The sequence below is a fragment of the Canis lupus genome, chromosome 15, assembly GCF_048164855.1.
Source record: "Canis lupus baileyi chromosome 15, mCanLup2.hap1, whole genome shotgun sequence".
Taxonomy (NCBI): domain Eukaryota; kingdom Metazoa; phylum Chordata; class Mammalia; order Carnivora; family Canidae; genus Canis; species Canis lupus.
The window spans coordinates 49683037-49702993 of NC_132852.1; the positions used below are offsets into that span (position 1 = coordinate 49683037).

The window sequence follows — 19957 nt, forward strand, 5'->3', positions numbered from 1 at the left end:
TTAGCAAAAGACTAGACCTAAAAAAAAAATTCAAACACAAAAAGAAAGATCAGAAGAAATCATCCATTAATGCATTAAGGGAAAAAAAAACACAAAAGAGATTAGGAGACATGAAAAGCAGTGAAAACAAATCTGAAAAATATGTAACAGAGTCCCAAAAGGAGAGCAAAGAGAATAAAGACAATATTTGAATAGATGATAGCTGATTCCCTGCCCCAGAACTAATGAAACTCACCAACACACAGATTTTAAAAGCTCTATAAACCCTAAGCAGATAAATAAAAAGAACATAACTGAGTTCTTTTTGGAACTGGTTAATATTTCCACTGTACCCTAACAGTCCATTTTTGTGCTCACTGCACTTGTATTCTAAAGTTTTGTACTAATCTGAGCTGCCTGGCTCCCTCAGTTGGAAAAACACATGACTCTTGATCTTGGGGTCATAAGTTTGAGCTCCACATTGGGTATAGAGATTACTTACTTATAAATAAATAAAGTTAAAAAATAAAAGTTTTTATTAATTTACACAAAATTGTGTTCATGTACAAACACATACGCTTGCTGTGTTATTCAAATTTTCCATTTCCTTTTTTTTATTGGTCTATTTCATGTATCAAATTCTAAAATATAAAAGTGAAAAGTCTCTCCATTATAGATGTGGATATATAATTTCTTATGGTATTTTTATATCAGCTCATTCTACCTCAAAGCTCTACTGTTAAGTAAATAAAATTCGATGACCTTATGGACATTTAATAATTTAAAAAATTCCTCTTTTCCTTTTTAAGTGTGTTTGATCTTGAATTTGATTATAACTAATACCAGTACTACTATATCTTCTCTTTTATGATTTCCCTAGCTTCTCTGATAATTTTCTGTATATGTTCCTAGTCAAACAGTTCTACAGGGTTTATTGGGGAAAAGAATAATCTTTCATTTTCTTCTTTCCCTGAACCAGCTGCCTCTCTCTAGAATAATCCTGTTAGACTCATTTAGATGATTATTTTGTCATTTACTGACAAATCATTAAATATGATGCTTGTATGGCTACTTCTCCATTTTTCAGTTCTACATATTATCACATTATGCAAATTGACAATTTAGTTTTCTTTCAAGCAGACTAACCATACGTTGCAAGTCTACTTTCTAATCTTCCACCCTAATTTTGGTTAGATCAACATTCACAATTACATTATTATAAAGTTCAAAGGTTATTTATACATTTCTACCTTCAGCCATGACAGAAAGAGTAACAAACCAGGCCTACCAGCATAAACAACTAGAAAACGAGACAAGATATATGAAACAACTGTTTTCAGACATCACACAATAAGTAATGAACAGCAAATCTGTGACTGCTGAGAGAAAAGAAATGAGACAGGTGAAAACCATGAGTGTCTGTCCCAGTTTTCTATTCTCCAGGCCCTAACTGGACCCTGGCAGGGTCTAACAATCATATTGAGCAGAGGGGACAGTGATCAAAACCTGAAGAGGCTGAGGCAAATAAAATTTATTGGGCAAAATAACAAAAAGAGGGAACTAGTCAAAAGAATTCCAGAAATTTACATAGAGGAATCCTTGATACCAAGTTCCCCTAGACAGCTCTCCAATAAAGACACTCTGATAGAGTCCAGGTAAATAATGAATTTGAGGAGGAACTCAAAAAGAAGTAATACCAATCATATGTAAACTTTTTCAGAATATAGAGGACAAGGAAACATTTCCTAACCCATTTTACGAAACCAGTATTACTTTGATACCAAATCTAAAAACAATATAAATAAAGCCAGAGATAAATACCTCTCATGACACAGACATAAAAATCTTTCTGAAAACATTAGCAAATTGAAAATAAAAAGTGTAATATATCATGATCAAATGAGGTTTATCCTTGGAAAGGAAGGTTGATTCAAAAATTAAACAATTTAAATCACCATTTCAACAGAATGAAAAAGAAAACACACGGTCATTTCAAAAGAAATTATAACACCCACTCATGATAAAACCTCTCAGTAAGAAAGGAAAATGTCCTCAACCTGATAAAAAAACCATCTACAAAAAACTCATAGTCAGTAATACATTAATTGTGAAATACTCAATGCCTTCCCACTAAAACTGAGAACAAGGGCAGCTCCAGTAGCGCAGCGGTTAGCGCCGCCTGCAGCCCAGGGTGCGATCCTGGAGACCCGGGATCGAGTCCCAAGGGGGGCTCCCTGCATGGAGCCTGCTTCTCCCTCTGCCTGTGTGTCTCTGCCTCTCTCTCTCTCTGTGTCTCTCATGAATAAATAAATAAAATCTCTAAAAAAAATAAAAATAAAAAATAAAATAAAATAAAACTGAGAACAAAAATATCTGTTCTTTGCACTTTATTCCAATGTTCTACTGGAGGGCTTATCCTGTGCAGTAAGCCAAGAGAAATAATTTAAAATGGCTGAAAAAGAAGAAGCAAAATTGTCTTCATTTACAGAAGACATGATCATCTACGTAGAAAAGCCTAAGGAATCTATTTAACAAAATCAATTATTCTACATATGAACTGGAAAATGGAATTTTAAAAATATCACATGCCAAAGCTCTGAAAACATGTTACAGAAAAATGCAAGAAAACATGCTATACTACTCCATATGCTGAAAACTACAGAACAAGTTTTTATAAATTTGTAAAACCTACAAAACTGGAAAAATATATTTTATTTAGGAACTAGATGAGTCAACATTTTCAAGATGTCACTTTTCCTCAAATTGACCTGTTTATTCAAGTGCAATCAACAGCCTCCTAGGCTTTTTTGCACAAAATTACAAACTAATTAAAAAGCTTATGTGGAAATGCTAAGGTATCAGATGCCCAAAATAAATTCTATAAAGAATAACAAATTTGAAAGATTATACCAGGTTTGAAGACTTAGAGCAATTAAGACAGAATGGTATTGGCATTAGAAACAATTCTCTGCAGATGGATGTGGATGGATTCTAGAAATAAACTTACACATTTATGAGCAACTGATTTTTAAGAAAGAGTTCAAAACCATTCAATAGTTAACAGATAGTCTTTTCTACAAATGATTCTGTAGTAAAAATATATGTGTGTGGGGGAAAAAAAAAATCTCAAGCCCTTCAACATATCCAAGCCACTGCAGCATAACAGGGTTATTTTTCTTATCCTGTACAGCTCTTCGCTTCCCCTAGAGTTGTCTGATTAGATCTTTATATGCTTATTACTAATTCAACCATAATCTCCAAATGTTGAAAGAGCTTCAGACACAAGCCTCTTTTAAAACACCAAGTATTCTCTCAATTGTATAGTTTTGTAGAAACTCCTCCCTTGCAACTTTCTGATCTGCCAGACTTTGTATTGGTTGTCCTCTTTCCCATCATCTCAGGAATCCCACTGCACTGCTCCTATGTTTGATCACCTCTTTCCTTTATTCCATGCATTCTCTTTTCTTCATTCCTTCATGTTGCTGGGGAATAAATACTCTGTGATAGATTCCTGAGAGAGAATGCATGGAAGGTAAAAAAAAAATTTTTTTGAGCTCTTTCCTTTCAGGTCTGAAAATGTTTTTCATGTACCTTCACACTTAATTCACAGGCAGATATGCAGTTCCAGAACAAAAATAAATTTCCATCAGAAGTATCTTCTACCTTCGAGTCTTGCTTTTGAAATGATTCTGATGCCTGATCTTTATGTAGGGTCTACTTTTTTCCCCCTTTGAAAGCTTGTAGAACTTCTTTTGTTTTCAGTTTTCTGTTACTTAAAAATGAAGAATTTGTGCCTGGCACTTGAAGAGGCCTTTTTAATCTAGAAATATATCCTTTGGTCTTGGGAGTATTCTTCAATAATATTTCTGAAAATAACTTTCTTTCTATGTTACTGTGGTCTATTTCTAAAATACTAACTTATTTAGTGCTTGACCTCCTGGATTGATCTTCAAATAAAATTATCTCTTAAATATTCTACTTCCTTTGTCTTTTTGCACTACTTTTAAAGAAATTTTCTCAAATTCATCTCCAAACTGTTTCTTTGTTATTTCTGCTATTATAATTATCAGAACATATTTATCCTTCTTTGAACTTTTTTAGACTATCCTGTTCTTGTTTCATGGATGTGATATCCCCCATTATTTCAGAGATGAAAATAATGTAATTTTGTCAAAGTTTTCAACTCTTTGGCCAGTCCAGTTTCCATGCGAGTCAAAGCTGTATGATGCTACCTCAGTACACCACCTGTGTTCCCACATCTACTGTTTCCACCAGGTAGTTCTCTCAGAAATGCTGCACTGAAAGAACATATAAACACAGTCTAAGGGATGGCTAGACAGCCTGTGCCTCTGTTTAGGGAAACACTGAGGGTCCTTCTATCCATTTAGGCTCAGCAACTAGGACCAAACAGAAACATTAAACTGTCTTGGTTTTTAAAACCTGCCCACCTCTCTGCTTCTCAAAACTATTAAAGCAAAGAGGCCCCTTTAAGTAAACAAGCAGGTTTCATTTATGAGCTCAAACCAGAGCTTGCTTCAACCAACACCCCACCTGCATTTCCAAGTTGACTTAAGTCATCTTGATTTGCCATTTCACAGAGTGGCCTCTGCAGGCCATCTCCCAGCAGGGTAGGGCTATGTGTAAATGGCAGCTTCACAGTCTTCTTCCAGGCATCGGGCAACACTTGTAGTTTCCCTCTGTGTTAATAAAACCACTGAGGCGTAAAGACTTGCTGGTCCCTGACTGGGATAGGCAGTTTCGTAACTACACATGCTCAGTGCGCTCAGCACACTCTGTGGGGAGGCTAAGCCAAAACTCTGTATGGCCTCAATGTCTGCCGTCTATGACCCCCTCCAGCCAGTAGGTCTAGTAGTCAGAGACCAAGCAGAAATTCTAGCAGTTCTAGTTAAATTAAGTCAGCAAGAAACCAAAAAAATTCCTCCTGGTCTGACTTAACAATAACCACCTCAGCTAAAGATTTTAACTTGGAAACCCTAAAGGAGGTTGCCTTGTAATTCTTCAATGTGGATTTTTTCTTTCTATAAATGTTGGAGAACTCTGATGCTCCTCCTTAGCCAATCTCTCATCTTTTCTACTGACCCTCTCTCATGACCTCATTCAGTATTACTTTATAAGTAACATACTATATGCTAACTATCAAATTTATATTTCCAGGGACACCTGGGTGGCTCAGAGGATGAGCATCTGCCTTTGGCTCAGGGCATGATCCTGGGGTCGAGTTCCACATCAGGCTTCCTGCATGAAGCCTGCTTCTCTCTCTGTCTGTGTCTCTGCCTCTCTCTGTGTCTCTCATGAATAAATAAATAAAATCTTTAAAAAAAATTATATTTCCATACCAGAACCAAATTGGAACATTCTCCTGTCTAATTAATTTCTCCATTTAGATTTCTAATAGGAATCTCAAACTTAACATGACTAAAACTGAGTTCCTAATCTTCTCAAAAACCTATTCCTACTGAGGTCTTCTCCATCTCAGTCCATGGCCCTTTTTACTTCCAGTTGCTCAGTCCAAAACCTTATGGTCACCAGCTCTTCTACTTGCCCTGTATAATGAATATTAAACCTTATGAATCCTTGTCTGGAAAACGTTCTATTATGCTTTTACATCTAAATGAAATGGAGAATTCTTCAAAGTTATTTATCCTTAAAATTTGGAAAAACAAATCTCTCAATGATTTTCTCTTTTCTACTGTTATAAGACAAAAACAGTAATCTCAGTTTTCTTCTTGTTCCTTTGTCATCTAAGGATTTTTTCCCCCATAAGCTTAAATTTAGAACTTTGTCTTTAATTCTAAAATTTTACAATTATATTAACAGAGGTTGATTTTTTTCAGTCATCTTGTCTTTTACTCATACAGCCCTTCTAAGGACAACTGCTTTTCAGGAGAAATTTTCTTCTAGTGGTTCCTTGTTTCTTCCTTCCATTCTTTATTTTTTTTTTAAGATTTTATTTATTTATTCACAAGAGACACAGAGAGGCAGAGACACAGACAGAGGGAGAAGCAGGGTCCCTGTGGGGAGCCCAATGCGGGACTCAATCTCTGGACCCCAGGATCACGCCCTGAGCTGAAGGCAGACACTCAATCACTGAGCCACCCGTCTTCTATTCATCCTATTTCACTGCTTCTGTAGCTTCTCTTGGCCAATAAGAACCAGCAGATCTTTTATGCTGCTTAACTTCTCTTTCATACTATTTTTTATCTTTTTGTACTATACGTTGCAAAAAAAAAAAAAAAAAACGTTCAGCAAAATTTTCCAATATACAAATTTGTTCTTGAACTTTAAAAAATGTTCCTTTTACATAGATAGGAAATTCTCTTTTGTTTGAGAAGCACCAATGATACTTTTATTTTTTTTCCAATGATACTTTTAAATGTTTGTTTGCTTACTTATGTTGGTTCTTCTATTTAATGATTTTTGTGCTTCTTCTTCTTTTTTTTTTTTTTTTTTTTTGTGCTTCTTCTTCTTATAACGTTGGCATTCCTGAAATATCTGTTAATTCTTGGTTCTTGCACATCTGTACCTGTAATAACTCTGCTAGCCAGTCTATAAATGCTATTTGTTTACTGCAGGATGCTCTTTTGTAACTGCAAAAAGGACAAACTGGTAGATACCATGTATCAATAATTCATCTTCTGAGGATAGGATAGGATAGGAACCTCTTGGTTCCTCCAGGGTATCTCCATCCACCTTAAGGCTCTGACCCAAATTTATAACCAGTGTTCCAGCGAGAGAGCAGCTATCTCCACTACATGGCATAAAAGCTAGGCTGGATGCATACGCTGCTCCAATGTAACACTCAAGCAACCGCACTGATATTTTCCTTAGGATATTAAAAGCACCACGTCTCTTATCTTTCTCAGCAGCCTTACCTGAATATGTTTGAGCTCATGCTTCTTTCTCAAAATTGACCCTAATGACCAACTGTCTTTCAGATTCTTCACACTTCCCTGGCCTTCCAGAAAGGCACACTTTTATTGATAAATATTTTACTAAAATTATTTTGTTTTACCTTTAAAGTTTTTCTACTTTTTTCTCTAAAGGTCAACCAGAGAGATTATATGACTTTACCAAGGTCATATAGTGTTTTTCTACTTCATTATTACCTTAAAAGTATAATGCTAAACATAAAATCATCTGAGGTTTGTAGATTCTTTTTAACCTACTTACTCATTTGCAAGGGGCAAAAAAACAAAAACAAAACAAAACAAAAAACTGTACACAAAGTTACTTTGGAGTTATTTACCTTTCTACATGCAGGACAAAGCCCATTTTCATCAGTGCGAATTCGATGCCAACAAAATCGGCAAATCTGATAGCCACAGGTGCAAGGAAAAAAGTTGATATCATCTATCTCCAAGGGCTCCATGCAAAGAGGACATTCCACAGGGTCTTCCTTCGCATCAGGACTGCGAGACATCTTCACTTTTATTAAACAGCAGCAAAAGTTTATAATAACTTAAGGGAGAAGGAAGTTCAGCACTGAGAACTAAACTGTAGAACTTCAAAGACCTGCATGAGGAGAAACAAAATATACTGTTTACTGGCATTTCAACCATCAGGAAATCATATTATCAAAAAAATCGTATAGATATTAATCAAACCAATTTTGCTATCATCTCAGATGATTCTCAAAACATCTGAGAATCCGAATGAATTCAGAATGAATGTCAAAATAGAAAGTCTAGCATTATTAATCTTTGAGACTCAATAGAAATACAAAAGAACTTCCTTTCTTACATAAAACATTTAATACTAACCTAGTATCTAATCATAGCACATTTTGGGGGAATAAATAATATACAGCCTTAAAATATACTCTAAACTGCCTTATCTCTGACCTAAAAGCTAGTAATGCTGCCACATAACTAAAGGAGTATCACAGTATTCTAAAATGTGTCAGAAAATAAATGTGCTTACAAAATAAACCTAAAAAGAAACACAAAGGCTTCAGTCACCTATAATAACATGTTAGTATCAAACCTTTATCACAGAAAAGACTAGAGCTGAAAAAAAAAAATACGCCATAGAACCCAATAGTTTACAACCAAATTTGTATTATTATGCCAATGGAAACTTCTGGTAAAATAAGCACATATTAAATGCAAAAAAAAAAAAAAAACCTCTCTCTCTCTTTCTCTCTATGTCTATCATGAATAAATAAATAAGTCTTTAAAAAAATAAATGCAAAAAAAAAAAAAAGGTATTTTTCTATGGTAATCCTACAAAACCCTACAAAAAAACAGGAAGGGCGAAGAAACCAAAAAGATTCCAGACTCCAGACTGTTTTGAAAAGTTAAATAACTTATCGTTTTAGATTATGAGGAGTTGACAATCTTTATGTAACAATTTAGGCTAAAGTCAATGGTAAATTAAAATGTTACACTGAAATCACTATTTTAGCCTCCAAAATATGTCAATGCAATCCCTATCAAAATAACAGAGGTGTTTGTTTTTTAACATATTCAAACTGATTCTAAAGTTTACATTAAAGAGTAAATGCGGGCAAACTGCTTTGAAACTTCTGCGGTGGAGGGGGGGAATGTGGGATTTTGTACTAGCAGATACTGAACTACAAAGCTAAAGTAATTTTAAAAATTTGACATGGGTACAAAAATAGACAAAAGATTAAAGAAACTAAATACTCTAGAAACAGAACCAGGAATTTATGAGATTTTAGTATTTGGTAACAGTGACATTTACATATCAATATGGTAAGGATAGACCAGTTTATAAATAATAATAAAATTCTGGTCTACCTACCTTAAAGACAGGTCTACATAGAAAGATACGATCAACTTAGTAATGAAGAAAACACAAAATTAAAGGCAAGCAAAAGAGTGAAGGATATATTCACTATATATAATGAAGAGTCAGTGTCCAGAGTTTATAAACAAATGTCACAAAGCAATTTTAAAACGGCAATGAAGTCAAACAACATAATGAGAATAGAAAGCGATGAGTAATTCACAGAATAATTACAAATAATTACAACATATGACAAAATGATCAACCTCTTTAATTAGTAAATAGTGAGATAGCATTCCCCCCCCCCATCAGCCTATCAAAGAAGTTAGTCTCCTCAGAAAGTAAGATTATCACTGATCTAAGGTCCTTTTTTGTAGGAAAGAAGACCACAGAAAGTACCTTGCCGTAAGCTGCACAGCTCTTAAGTGGTACAAGCCTGGATTCATTCCCAGAAATCTTAGCCCCAGAACTGGTCCGGCTAACCATGCCTTCCTTCACACCACCTTTGGAGCTACCCTACATAAATACTCATACCTGTGCACCAGGTACTTTACTCTGTGTTTTGCAGCACTGTTCCTACAGTAAAACACTGCAAAGTAACTGTCCATCAGTCGGAAAATCATTAAGTAATGAAAGCCATAAACTGGATGTGTTGAGTTTAAAGATGCCTATTACACAGTTGTGGGTTTTTTTGTTTTTGTTTTTGTTTTTTAAAGCAAGCTGGAGAGCTGCCTGAGTGACTCAGTGGGTTAAGCACTGGTTCTTGCCAGGTTAAGAACCTGGTTCTTGATTTCAGCTCAGGTCATGATCTTGGGACAGTAGGGCTGAGCCCTGCCACAGGCTCCTGGCTCAGTGCAGAGTCAGCTTGGCCCTCCCCCTCTGCTCCTCCCTGCCACCTCCTCACCATTCACAGTCTCTTTCAAATAAATAAATAAAATCTTTAAAATATATAAAATAAAAAATTACTCAAGCTGGAGACTAACATGAATAATTACTTCCACATAAATATATAAACCCTGTATGTATATATGTTTAAGAAAATAAAGCACATGAAGGGTTACACATCAAAATGTTGCTTTATCAAAAAAGACAAAATGAAGGAAAGATTTCCAAAATTAATTTTATTTTCAAAATTTTATTTTAGAAAAATTTGTATTATCTGATTTGTTACAAAATATTCTTTTTATATTTCAAATGCCAATCCGTATGAATTATTTTCATCTCCTTTTGGAAAATTAAGTTAAATTTGACTTTTAATAATCAGAAGAAAAATAAGTTACGTTCCTATAACTCTATTCCAAAATAGATTTTTTTAAAAGACATGGCATATGTATCTATAAACAATTGAGGAGTCCTGGTTTGCAGACTCAATTTTGCTACTATCAGTTTCTTCATATATAAAATGGGGTTTAGAGCTGACTTCTAATAGCTCTTCCAACTTGAATATCCCAAACTATACCTGTAGAAAACACAGACTCAAACATAGTTTCTACCAACAGGAAACTAATCAAGGGGTGCTATCTATACCTCTAAAGGTGCTTTTGATTACATGACATTACTTCTGGAACAATAGCTTGAGTTTTAGTAAGGTAATTTATGGGATGCTAGGAAGTAAACAGCTGGGATTTCTGAATCGAAATGCTTTCTAGTAAATTACCATAAATAAAAGATGACATATTGAAATTTTGCTTTTGATTGTTCTGTTTTTAAAAAAATTTTTAAGATTTTATTTATTAATTTGAGAGAGACAGAGCATGAACAGGGGAAGGGGAAGGGGAGTGGGGGAGAGGGAGGAGAGGTGGACTCCCCGTTGAGCAGGGAACCCAATATGGGGCTCAACCCCAGAACCCTGAAATCATGACCTGAGCCGAACGCAGATGCTTAACTGAATGGAATGAGCGTTACCCAGGTACCCCTAAAATTTTTTAAAAGGTCTTCAAGGGTATGTATTTTCCAGTGTAGAGGGAGGAAAGAGAAGGAAACATCAAGAAGTCCCTTGAGATGGTTAATACAAGTCCAAGTGTATTTTATACACTTTTAGTACCACGGAGAGAGAGATGCCATGCAAACCTGTTGCCAAAGTAATCACATAACTGGTAAAACATAAGAGGGAAGTCTAATGTGCTAGAACACTGGATGGAATACAAGGTAAAAGCTGATTTCTGCCTTATCTGTTCCACTAAATAGCTATATGACCTTGGGTAAGACACTCAAACACTCTGGGACTCAATTTATTCATCTGAAAAATGCTAAGACATGCAAAATTAAATGAAAATTCAAGTAGAGAAAAATTTCCTTTATGTAACACCACTGAACTAAGTTTTAAAATAAGCTTTAAGGGACACTTGAGTGGCTTAGTAGTTGAGCGTCTGCTTTCTACTCAGGGCATGACCCACGTAGGGGTCAATGATCCAGTCTCATGTTGGGCTTCCCACAGGGAGCATGATTCTCCCTCTGCCTATGTCTTTGACTCTCTGTCTCTCATGAATAAATAAAACCTTCTAAAAATAAATAGATAACTAAATAAATAAATAAAATAAGCTTTGAAATAAACTCTCTCATCTCTAAATACCTTAGTTCAAATTTTCGTTTAGGGAAGAATAATTTTATTTCACAAATATTAATATTCATATTAAATTATATAGAAGTTATATAAATATCTATATATTAAAATAAAACAACATCAGTTAAAACAGTAAGACTTATAAAGGTATAAGACAGAGAAAGATGTTATTTTTTTAATTAAAAAATTTTTTTTCTTTCACATATACTATCTAATCCTCACAATGATACTCAGTAAGAACACATTACCCCCTTTTTTAAAGGTGAAACTAAAGCTACGTACCAACTCTGGCTCTAAGTGTTAAAACACAATATTAAAAACTAAGACCACCAGCTTCACTACCCATACCCTTTCCAACATGGTAAGACAGAAATTATGATCACTTAAGTCACAGCTACATATCTTTGTGTGTATGAAATGCACATTTCCAAAAGTGAAAATGAACTTTTTAAAAATGTCAATACGGGATCCCTGGGTGGCGCAGCGGTTTGGCGCCTGCCTTTGGCCCAGGGCGGCGATCCTGGAGACCCGGGATCGAATCCCACGTCAGGCTCCCGCTGCATGGAGCCTGCTTCTCTCTCTGCCTGTGTCTCTGCCTCTCTCTCTCTCTCTGTGTGTGACTATTATAAATAAATAAAAATTAAAAAAATAAAATCTTAAAAAAAAATAAAATAAAAATAAAAATGTCAATACTACAGAAAATCTCCACCTCATTACCCAAGTTCTTATTCTTTTTATCAACTGCAACTAATGCCACAACACAGTATAAATTGACATAAATAATAATGCTCCTGAAATGCCAAAGAGCTCACATCCCATGTAGTGAAGTACAAATAAAAATCATGTACTCAAAACCATGCTCAAAAATCTCTCATAAAGTGATGCATACATAGTTTTGTGCTTAGGACCCTATTCAAAAAATATATAAAAATATACTGTAAAATGTAAAGTACTGAAGCCGCTGTGGAAAACAGTTTGGTGGTTCCTAAAAAAATTAATCAGAGAATTAGCATATGATCCACTTCTGGATATATACCCAAAAAACTGTAAAGGAGAGACTAAAACATTACTTGCATAGCAATGTTCATAGCAGCATTATTCACAACAGCCAAAGATGGACACAACTCAAGTGTCCATCAACAGATGAATGGAAAATATAGTGTACACAGAGAGTATTTTCAGCCATAAGAAGAATAAAATTCTGATACATGCTACAATGTAGATGAAACCTTGAAGACATTGTAGTAAGTGAAATAAGCCAGTCACAAAAAGACAAGTAGCATATGAGTCCACTGATATGAAGTATCAGAATAGGCAAGTTCACAGACACAGAAAGAAGAGTAGAGGTTACTGGGGGGGTGTGGGGGTGGGGGAAGAGAATAGGAAGTTACTGCTTAATGGATATAGATTCTGGTTGGGATGGTAAAAATAGGTTTTAGAAATAGTAAGTGTGATACTGTGAATGTACTTATTAATGCCACTAAAGTATATACTTAAAAATACTTAAAATGACAAATTTTAGATTAATGTTATAATAAAAAATCAATAAAATATACACTACACACACTTAAATGGAGTATAGAATAAACAGCCCTTTTGAGAAAAATTTTAAAGTATTGGTTCCTTACTTAAAGTCATTAGTCCTTTAATTTTTTGCCAATCTCGTAGTTCATTTTGCCATAAGGCAAATGTGTATATGATACAGCTCCACTGTATTGCAAATTCTACTTCTGAATATATTGTACACCAAAATACACTGTAACACAAAATGGAAAGTTACAGATATGAAATACACATACACACTTTGAAGAGTATCAGAACAGCATCTTAAATGTCCATAAAAACCAAATACTGGATATATACATAGAACTATAAACTAACATTTTAAAAAACCTATAAGTACAAAAAAAAAAAATAATAAAATAAATAAATAAAAAACCTATAAGTACAATACTACACCATTTATAGTTTACTTAATTACTGTTTTATAACTGTAAAATTCTTATTTAACAACCAGTCCAATCTCACTAGAATGAAAATTTCAGGAGAACAGAGAAATTACCTGGTACATCATATTTATGATGGTATATAAAACAGCTACAATACGGATGGTGGTAAGCAGTAAGTACTCACTCATTTGATGAATGAATAATGAACAAAAAAGGAATAAATTGTTGTATGTCTTTTATGACTGACATCCCTCTTCAAAAGTAGGAAATACTCTACGTTGTCCACTGTTTCTATATTAGGTAGCTATTTCACAAAGCATGTTACTTATATAATAAACTACAAAAAGGCAAAAAGACTGAATACTAGCTATGGACCGTTTACTCAGTAAAAAAGCAAGGTAAACTGACTGCCTAAGTATCAACAGCAATACTTCTTCCCCATCTTAAATTAAGGGCCAAAGTACCAGTATACATATACCATGAATATACATATACTGTGGAACTCAGGACTGTCTGTATTACCTTTAGGAACAGGAGGAAAGCTTACTTATGTTATAGAAAAATACCTACCTAAGAATTAAAGTCTCCTTCATAAAGGTTAAGATATCAATGTACAAAAAAAAAAAAAAAAAAAAAAGGTCAATCATGTAGGACTGCTTCTGACCTCTCCACCGATGTGTTCATTTAGTAAATTATTTTACTTTCAGAGGATGTAAATCAAAATCAGCATCCAAGTCAACTCACATAGTATAACATGTCCCCTAAATACTTTTTGCAGAAGAGGTAGATAAGAGTGGAAGGGGAGATGAACAGAATCTTTTTCCAGTAGAAAGTAACCCCAGGAGGAAAGAGACTGTCTTACTTATTAGCATATCCCAAAATTTCAGAACAGCTGGTGGCATGTAAATATTTGTCAAGTGGAAGAAGAGCAAGAAATGGAAGGAAGGAAAGGGGTAAAGGAAGGGGAAGTACCTATTTATTCATCCATAAATGTGTAGGTATCTATTATAAGGCTCGTTGAACAAAACTGCCAATCTTCACAAGTCTATAAATGTAGCAAATACATATTAAACATAATAACAGACTTCTCTGAACATCTCACTGAAATGGCACAGGTTTTTCTATTTCTTACAATGCAATACTAAATACTAAAAAAAAAAAGGAATTTGCTAATTTGCATTCATTTGTTTGCAGTTAGAGGAATATGATCATTGATTTTGGGAGAGCTGTTATTAAAATTACCATCAATTTATCAGCTGAACAAATCAAAGACAGCCAAGATGACAAATCATTCAAATCAAAGGAATAAAGAAATGCAGCCTTTGCATAAAAATATATTTTTAAAAACCTAACGATATAAAAATTAAAATGTATTAAAAAACTGAAGATGATTATTTATGTGCAATATCAATTTAAAGGAAAAAATTGCTACAAATTTCCTTACAGAAAAAAAAAAAAAGCTTCCATACACATTTAAAATGATTCAAGTAAAAAAGTACTAACTTAAATTACTTTGATAAAAATTTCTACCCTTACTTGAAGTATAGTAGGCAAGGGTGCCTGGGTGGCTCAGTGGGTTAAGCACCTGCCTTCGGCTCAGGTCATGATCCTGGGGTTCTGGGATGGAGCCCCGCAATCAGGCTCCCTGCTCAGCTGGGAGTCTGCTTCTCCCTCTTCCTCTGCTTGTGCTTACTCTCTCTTAAATAAATAAAATCTTTTTTTAAAAAGTATAGCATAGTAGGCAGAAGTTAACAATGACTAGTCTTTTAAAGAGGGAAGTTTAAAAAATATAAGGTAAAAGCACATTTAGGCTCTCTTATCAAGAAAGCTAACTGGTTATTCTAATTTTACCCAGTACCTCATAACCCTTATTCCTTCTACTTAAAAAGGTTCTCACTTTATTAGAAAAGTTAGTGAGCTGACCAATGAAGTTTCTGCCATTCTAACAGTTTTTTATCTTCATTTATTGAATGATTCAATAAATAGTTATTAAGTTCTTCTTGTGTTTCAAACTCTAGTCTATGTCTTTAGGACCCCAACAGGCAAAAATGATCCTAACGTATGAGGCAAATGAAGAAACATTTTCTCAAGAAAATCTAAAACTCAGAAAAAAACAGCAAGACTGTGAAGTACTTGAACCAAAACCTACTCTTTCTCTTTCCTTCCCCCTCATTGACTCAATGACTTCAGATTGATGCAATTAGGAACCAAGAGTGCTCTCTCACTACAGCTACCAATCTAAGAACAATCTTCCCAGGAAAGGGAGGATGTCAGCATTTCTCATTCTGCCCAAAGCTACCTGCTGCTAAAGCTAAATTCCAGGTAAGTGCAGGTAAGGGCATCTCTCTTCCACTCAACTGCCACTCATAGGAAAGAAGTTCTGTATTGCTGCTGCATGTTGAAAATACTAGGACCAGGATTGTCTTCCACTCAGCTACTTTGGAAAGCAGAAGTCCCACACCAGGAAAGGCAAGACAAGGTGACCTGGACTACCATACATCCCTCCAAAAAGTGTTCAGTTCCTAAATTGGGGATGAAACAGAGAAAAGCACATTATTGTCTCCACTACCCAATTCCAGAGTCAAAGCCAGAGATTTTGCCAGAAAGGTGAAGCAGGCCTTAATAAAATCAATTGCTCTGAATCTCTTTCAAAGAGATTATTCCAATCCAACGTTGTTCCAATGCTGATTTTGTCTACAACAGAATGTGAAGTTCAAGCCTAAGGGCAATCTCAAAACCTCGGACATTGTGGTAAAGGGAAAATGGGGGAAAAATTTCAGATACAGGCTAACCTGTAAATCAGCTAGTTTGCAGGAAAGAATATAGAGAATCAGAAAATGAGACAGCTGGGATGAGTCCTCCTGGGTCAGAACAAATTTCAAGCTCTGACTCAAGAACTAACCCTCTTCAAGGAAGCTCAAATTTTTTGGATCAAGCTCAGCAACAATTTCTGTCCTGAGGCATTGTTGAAAACAATGGAGCAGGCAGGTGGCAATTAGGGGAGCTTAACATCTGGGTGTGGTCAAGGAAAGTGGCCTTGGAAGCTAGCCGAGCCCGCCAAAGAGCCCTGCCAAAAATCCCGGGGTGAATGTGGGCATATTCAAATCTGCACCCCCTAAGAACAACACCAGATGCTTAACACTGCAAGAGGGAAATAGACTTCACTAAAATAATCTACCCAGTAACTAAAAAAAAGCAAATAACACTAATAAGTCCTGAGAGAGGCAGGGGAGACCAGGATCCAGTGTTACTACAATATTATGAAGATGCCCAGTTTCCAACCAAGAATTACAAACCATACAAAGAAATAGGAAAGTATAATCCATGTAGAAGGAAAAAAGCAGGCAACAGAAATTGCCTGTGTGTCACCAGATGGACTTCAAAGAGCCCTTTACATATATTCAAAGAACAAAAGAAAACCGTAAAGAAGTAAAAGCAATGTATGATGACAATGTACATCAAATAGAGTGTCAGTAAAAAGATATTATTTAAAAAATAAGCAATGAAATTCTGGAGTTGGAAAGTACAATAACTGACATAAAAAATGTCATCAGAGGGGGATGCCTGGGTGGCTCAGCAGTTGAGTGTCTGCCTTTCAAGATCCCAGGTCCAAGGATTGAGTCACATGGAGCTCCCTGTGGGGAACCTGCTTCTCCCTCTGCCTTTGTCTCTGCCTCTCTCTCTGTGTCTCATGAATGAATAAATACAATCTTAAAAAAAGAAAAAGTCATTAGAGGGGCTCAATTGTGCTTTTCAATTGGCAGAAGAGTGAAGTGACAAAATCCAAGACAGATTAATAAAGATTATGCAATCTAAGAAACAGACAGAAAAATAGAAGAAAACTAAATAGAGCCTCAGTGAAAAGTAAAACACCATGAAGTGTATTAACAGAATTTCATTGTTTGTGAGATTCAACATAATGTTGAGCAAAGGAAGCAAGAAGAATATAATTGTGTTCATATAAATTTCAACAAATAACATATACTTGAGGGATGCACATAAAGTAATAAAAGAATACTGAGTGCCTCTGAATGAAAGGGAGAGGGTTATGACTGGGAAGAGGTGTATTTGGGTCGGGGGAAAAGGTAGGTAATTCTGAGAGTACTTAAAATATTCTATTTTTGACCTGGGTTAGAGATGTTTGCTTTATAACTAAACTTCTTCAGTCTTAAAAGAAAAAAATAATAGCTACACGTTTCCCACGATGGTTAAAATAATCTGCAGACCCTGCAGAGAGCACAATATATCTAAGTGGGATCAACTTAGCTATAAGACATCAAAACTGCAAAACACTAAAAGTAACAATCTTAAAAGTAGACTTTAAAAAAAGGATCTTTCACCCAATGGAATAATAATTAAAATTACAGCTGACCTCCCAACAGCAACAATTGAAGTTAGAAAGACATATATTCAAGATATTGAGAGAAAATTATTGTCAACCTACAACTGTGCTCCTAGAAAAGAATAACGCTCAAGAATGAGAGTAAAAGCATAAAACATTTGAGGTAGTCAACATTTTCACATGGATTGGATAAAGTGATATTAAGGAATTACTGCAAATTAAGCATACTAGTAGTATTTTTTTTTTTTTTAACCTCTTCTAATGGCACCTGGGTTGGCTCAGTTGAGCATCTACTCTAGGCTCAGGTCATGATCCTGGTATCTGCAGGGAGCCTGCTTCTCCCTCTCCTTTCCACTTGTGCTCTCTCTCATTATCTGTCTCTCTCTCAAATAAATAAATAAATAGATAGATAAATAAATAAATAAATAAAATCTTTTAAAAAATAAAATAAATAAAACTCTTCTACAGGAGATGCACTGAAGTATTTATAGACATCATGATATATTTCAGCAGGAAAGGAGACACAGAATGGGGAAGAGATGGAAAGTAGAATAGTAAAATGTCTATAAATACAGAAACTGTGGGACAGAAATAATTTGGGTTTCATTACACTATTATAGACTACTTTCATGTATGCTTTTAAGTTTCTTTTTTTTAAATTTTTTTTAAAAATTTATTTATGATAGTCACACATTGAGAGAGAGAGAAAGAGAGAGGTGGAGACATAGGCAGAGAGAGAAGCAGGCTCCATGCACCGGGAGCCCGATGTGGAATTGGATCCCAGGTCTCCAGGATCGCGCCCTGGGCCAAAGGCAGGCACTAAACCGCTGCACCACCCAGGGATCCCCCCTGCTTTTAAGTTTCCATGATAAAGACCAAAAAAAATTGATAAAAGAATGAGGATAAATTAAAAATTAAAGCAAATAAAAACAGAGACAATTTACCAATAAGAGACCTCCACTAAAGGAGCTTGTAAAGATGTTCTTCAGGAAGAAGGGATCTCACTCACAAGGACAGTCAGAGATTAAGGAAGAGATGATGAGAAAAGATGATGATAAAAATATATGGAAATTAAATTATGTACTTCTACAAAGAACAATATAATTTGTTGGATTTAACAAGGATAAAATAAAATATTAAACAATAATAACATGTCAGGAGAAGAGTGATAGAAGATAAGTTCCTATATGGTCAACTTTACAAGGAATATGAACAGTAAAATTTCAAGTGTAACCACAAACTTACTCTCTATGATCTACTAATCCTACCTCCCTTTATCTTGTGTATGAGTCTTGTAAATAGAATAATACATTTCTTCTATAATAGTACATTAATTTTTAAAAATAACTTCAAAGTTATTAAACTTGGAATCTTTTGAATGTAAAGATCAGGTCTATAGTGTTCAACAAAGTGCCATAGGCAAATGTATGCAGGGTGTAGTTTCTTTTCATCCCCCTATTTTCCAGTTCTTAGAAAATAAACATTTAGGGGATCCCTGGGTGGCTCAGTGGTTTAGTGCCTGCCTTTGGCTCAGGACATGATCCTGGGGTCCTGGGATCGAGTCCCCCATCAGGCTCTCTGCTTGCTTCTCATTTATTCATGAGAGATACAGAGAGAGAGTATTTGTAGTGGCTGTAAAAGCTACAGTGTATCTATTATCAACTGAGGAAAGTGTAAGAATCAAACTGGTGATACTAACAGTATACATGTATAACAGCATGTGCTAGATAACTGTAAGCTATGTTACTATACTCACACATGTAAAAATGTCTAAACTTTGATAGTGGCAATAACTTCAGCAGTTACCACTACACCAATTTTCAGGGATAGGCAAATGATGGTAAACTGTTTGTAACATCTGCAATGCTCCTAGAAGCTTTAATGCACAAAACAGGAATTTTTAAAATGAGATAATCCTGTGTTAAAGCAATAGGCATGTAAAAGAATACATTAACCAAACAGCAATCCACACCAAAGAACCACAGAAGAACTAGCCTAAAGTGTTTCTGAGTAACAACTCAGACTAAATTAGGTGAAAAGATTTGCTTAAATAGCAAAATTAGATTTATAAGATTGTCTCCCAAAGACTATTTAATAAATAAATTAGGCTTATAGTAAGGAATAAGGATAAGTATAAAGTACTTTGTGCTTAGCAGGTGCTTAGCAATTGTGGAGAAGGATGGGGGAGAAAAAATAGGCAGAGGGGGAGAAGAGACAAAAGATCATACGCTTAATACCAAAATTTGAGTTAGGAAACCTATAGATCATTCACATGTATTCCCATAAATACAAAAATCCTAAATATAATATTAGCAAAACCACATCAACAATATTAAACTAAGTAGAGTTTTCCCA

At 34.9% G+C, this 19957-nt stretch overlaps 1 protein-coding gene across 7 annotated transcripts in view; it reads right to left on the reverse strand.

Annotated features, from left to right (window-relative positions):
• The window catches only part of CNOT4 (CCR4-NOT transcription complex subunit 4), a 136928-nt gene that overhangs the window by 70333 nt on the left and 46638 nt on the right, over nt 1-19957 (reverse strand). For 6 of the 7 annotated variants that reach the window (XM_072777336.1, XM_072777334.1, XM_072777335.1 and 3 more), the window contains exon 2: nt 7247-7512. In XM_072777336.1, coding sequence (XP_072633437.1) covers nt 7247-7420 — 174 coding nt within the window. In that variant the 5' untranslated portion in view covers nt 7421-7512. Of the gene's footprint in view, nt 1-7246; nt 7513-12939; nt 13068-19957 lie in introns of all 7 variants that reach the window. The other variant, XM_072777333.1, reaches the window with a different exon arrangement.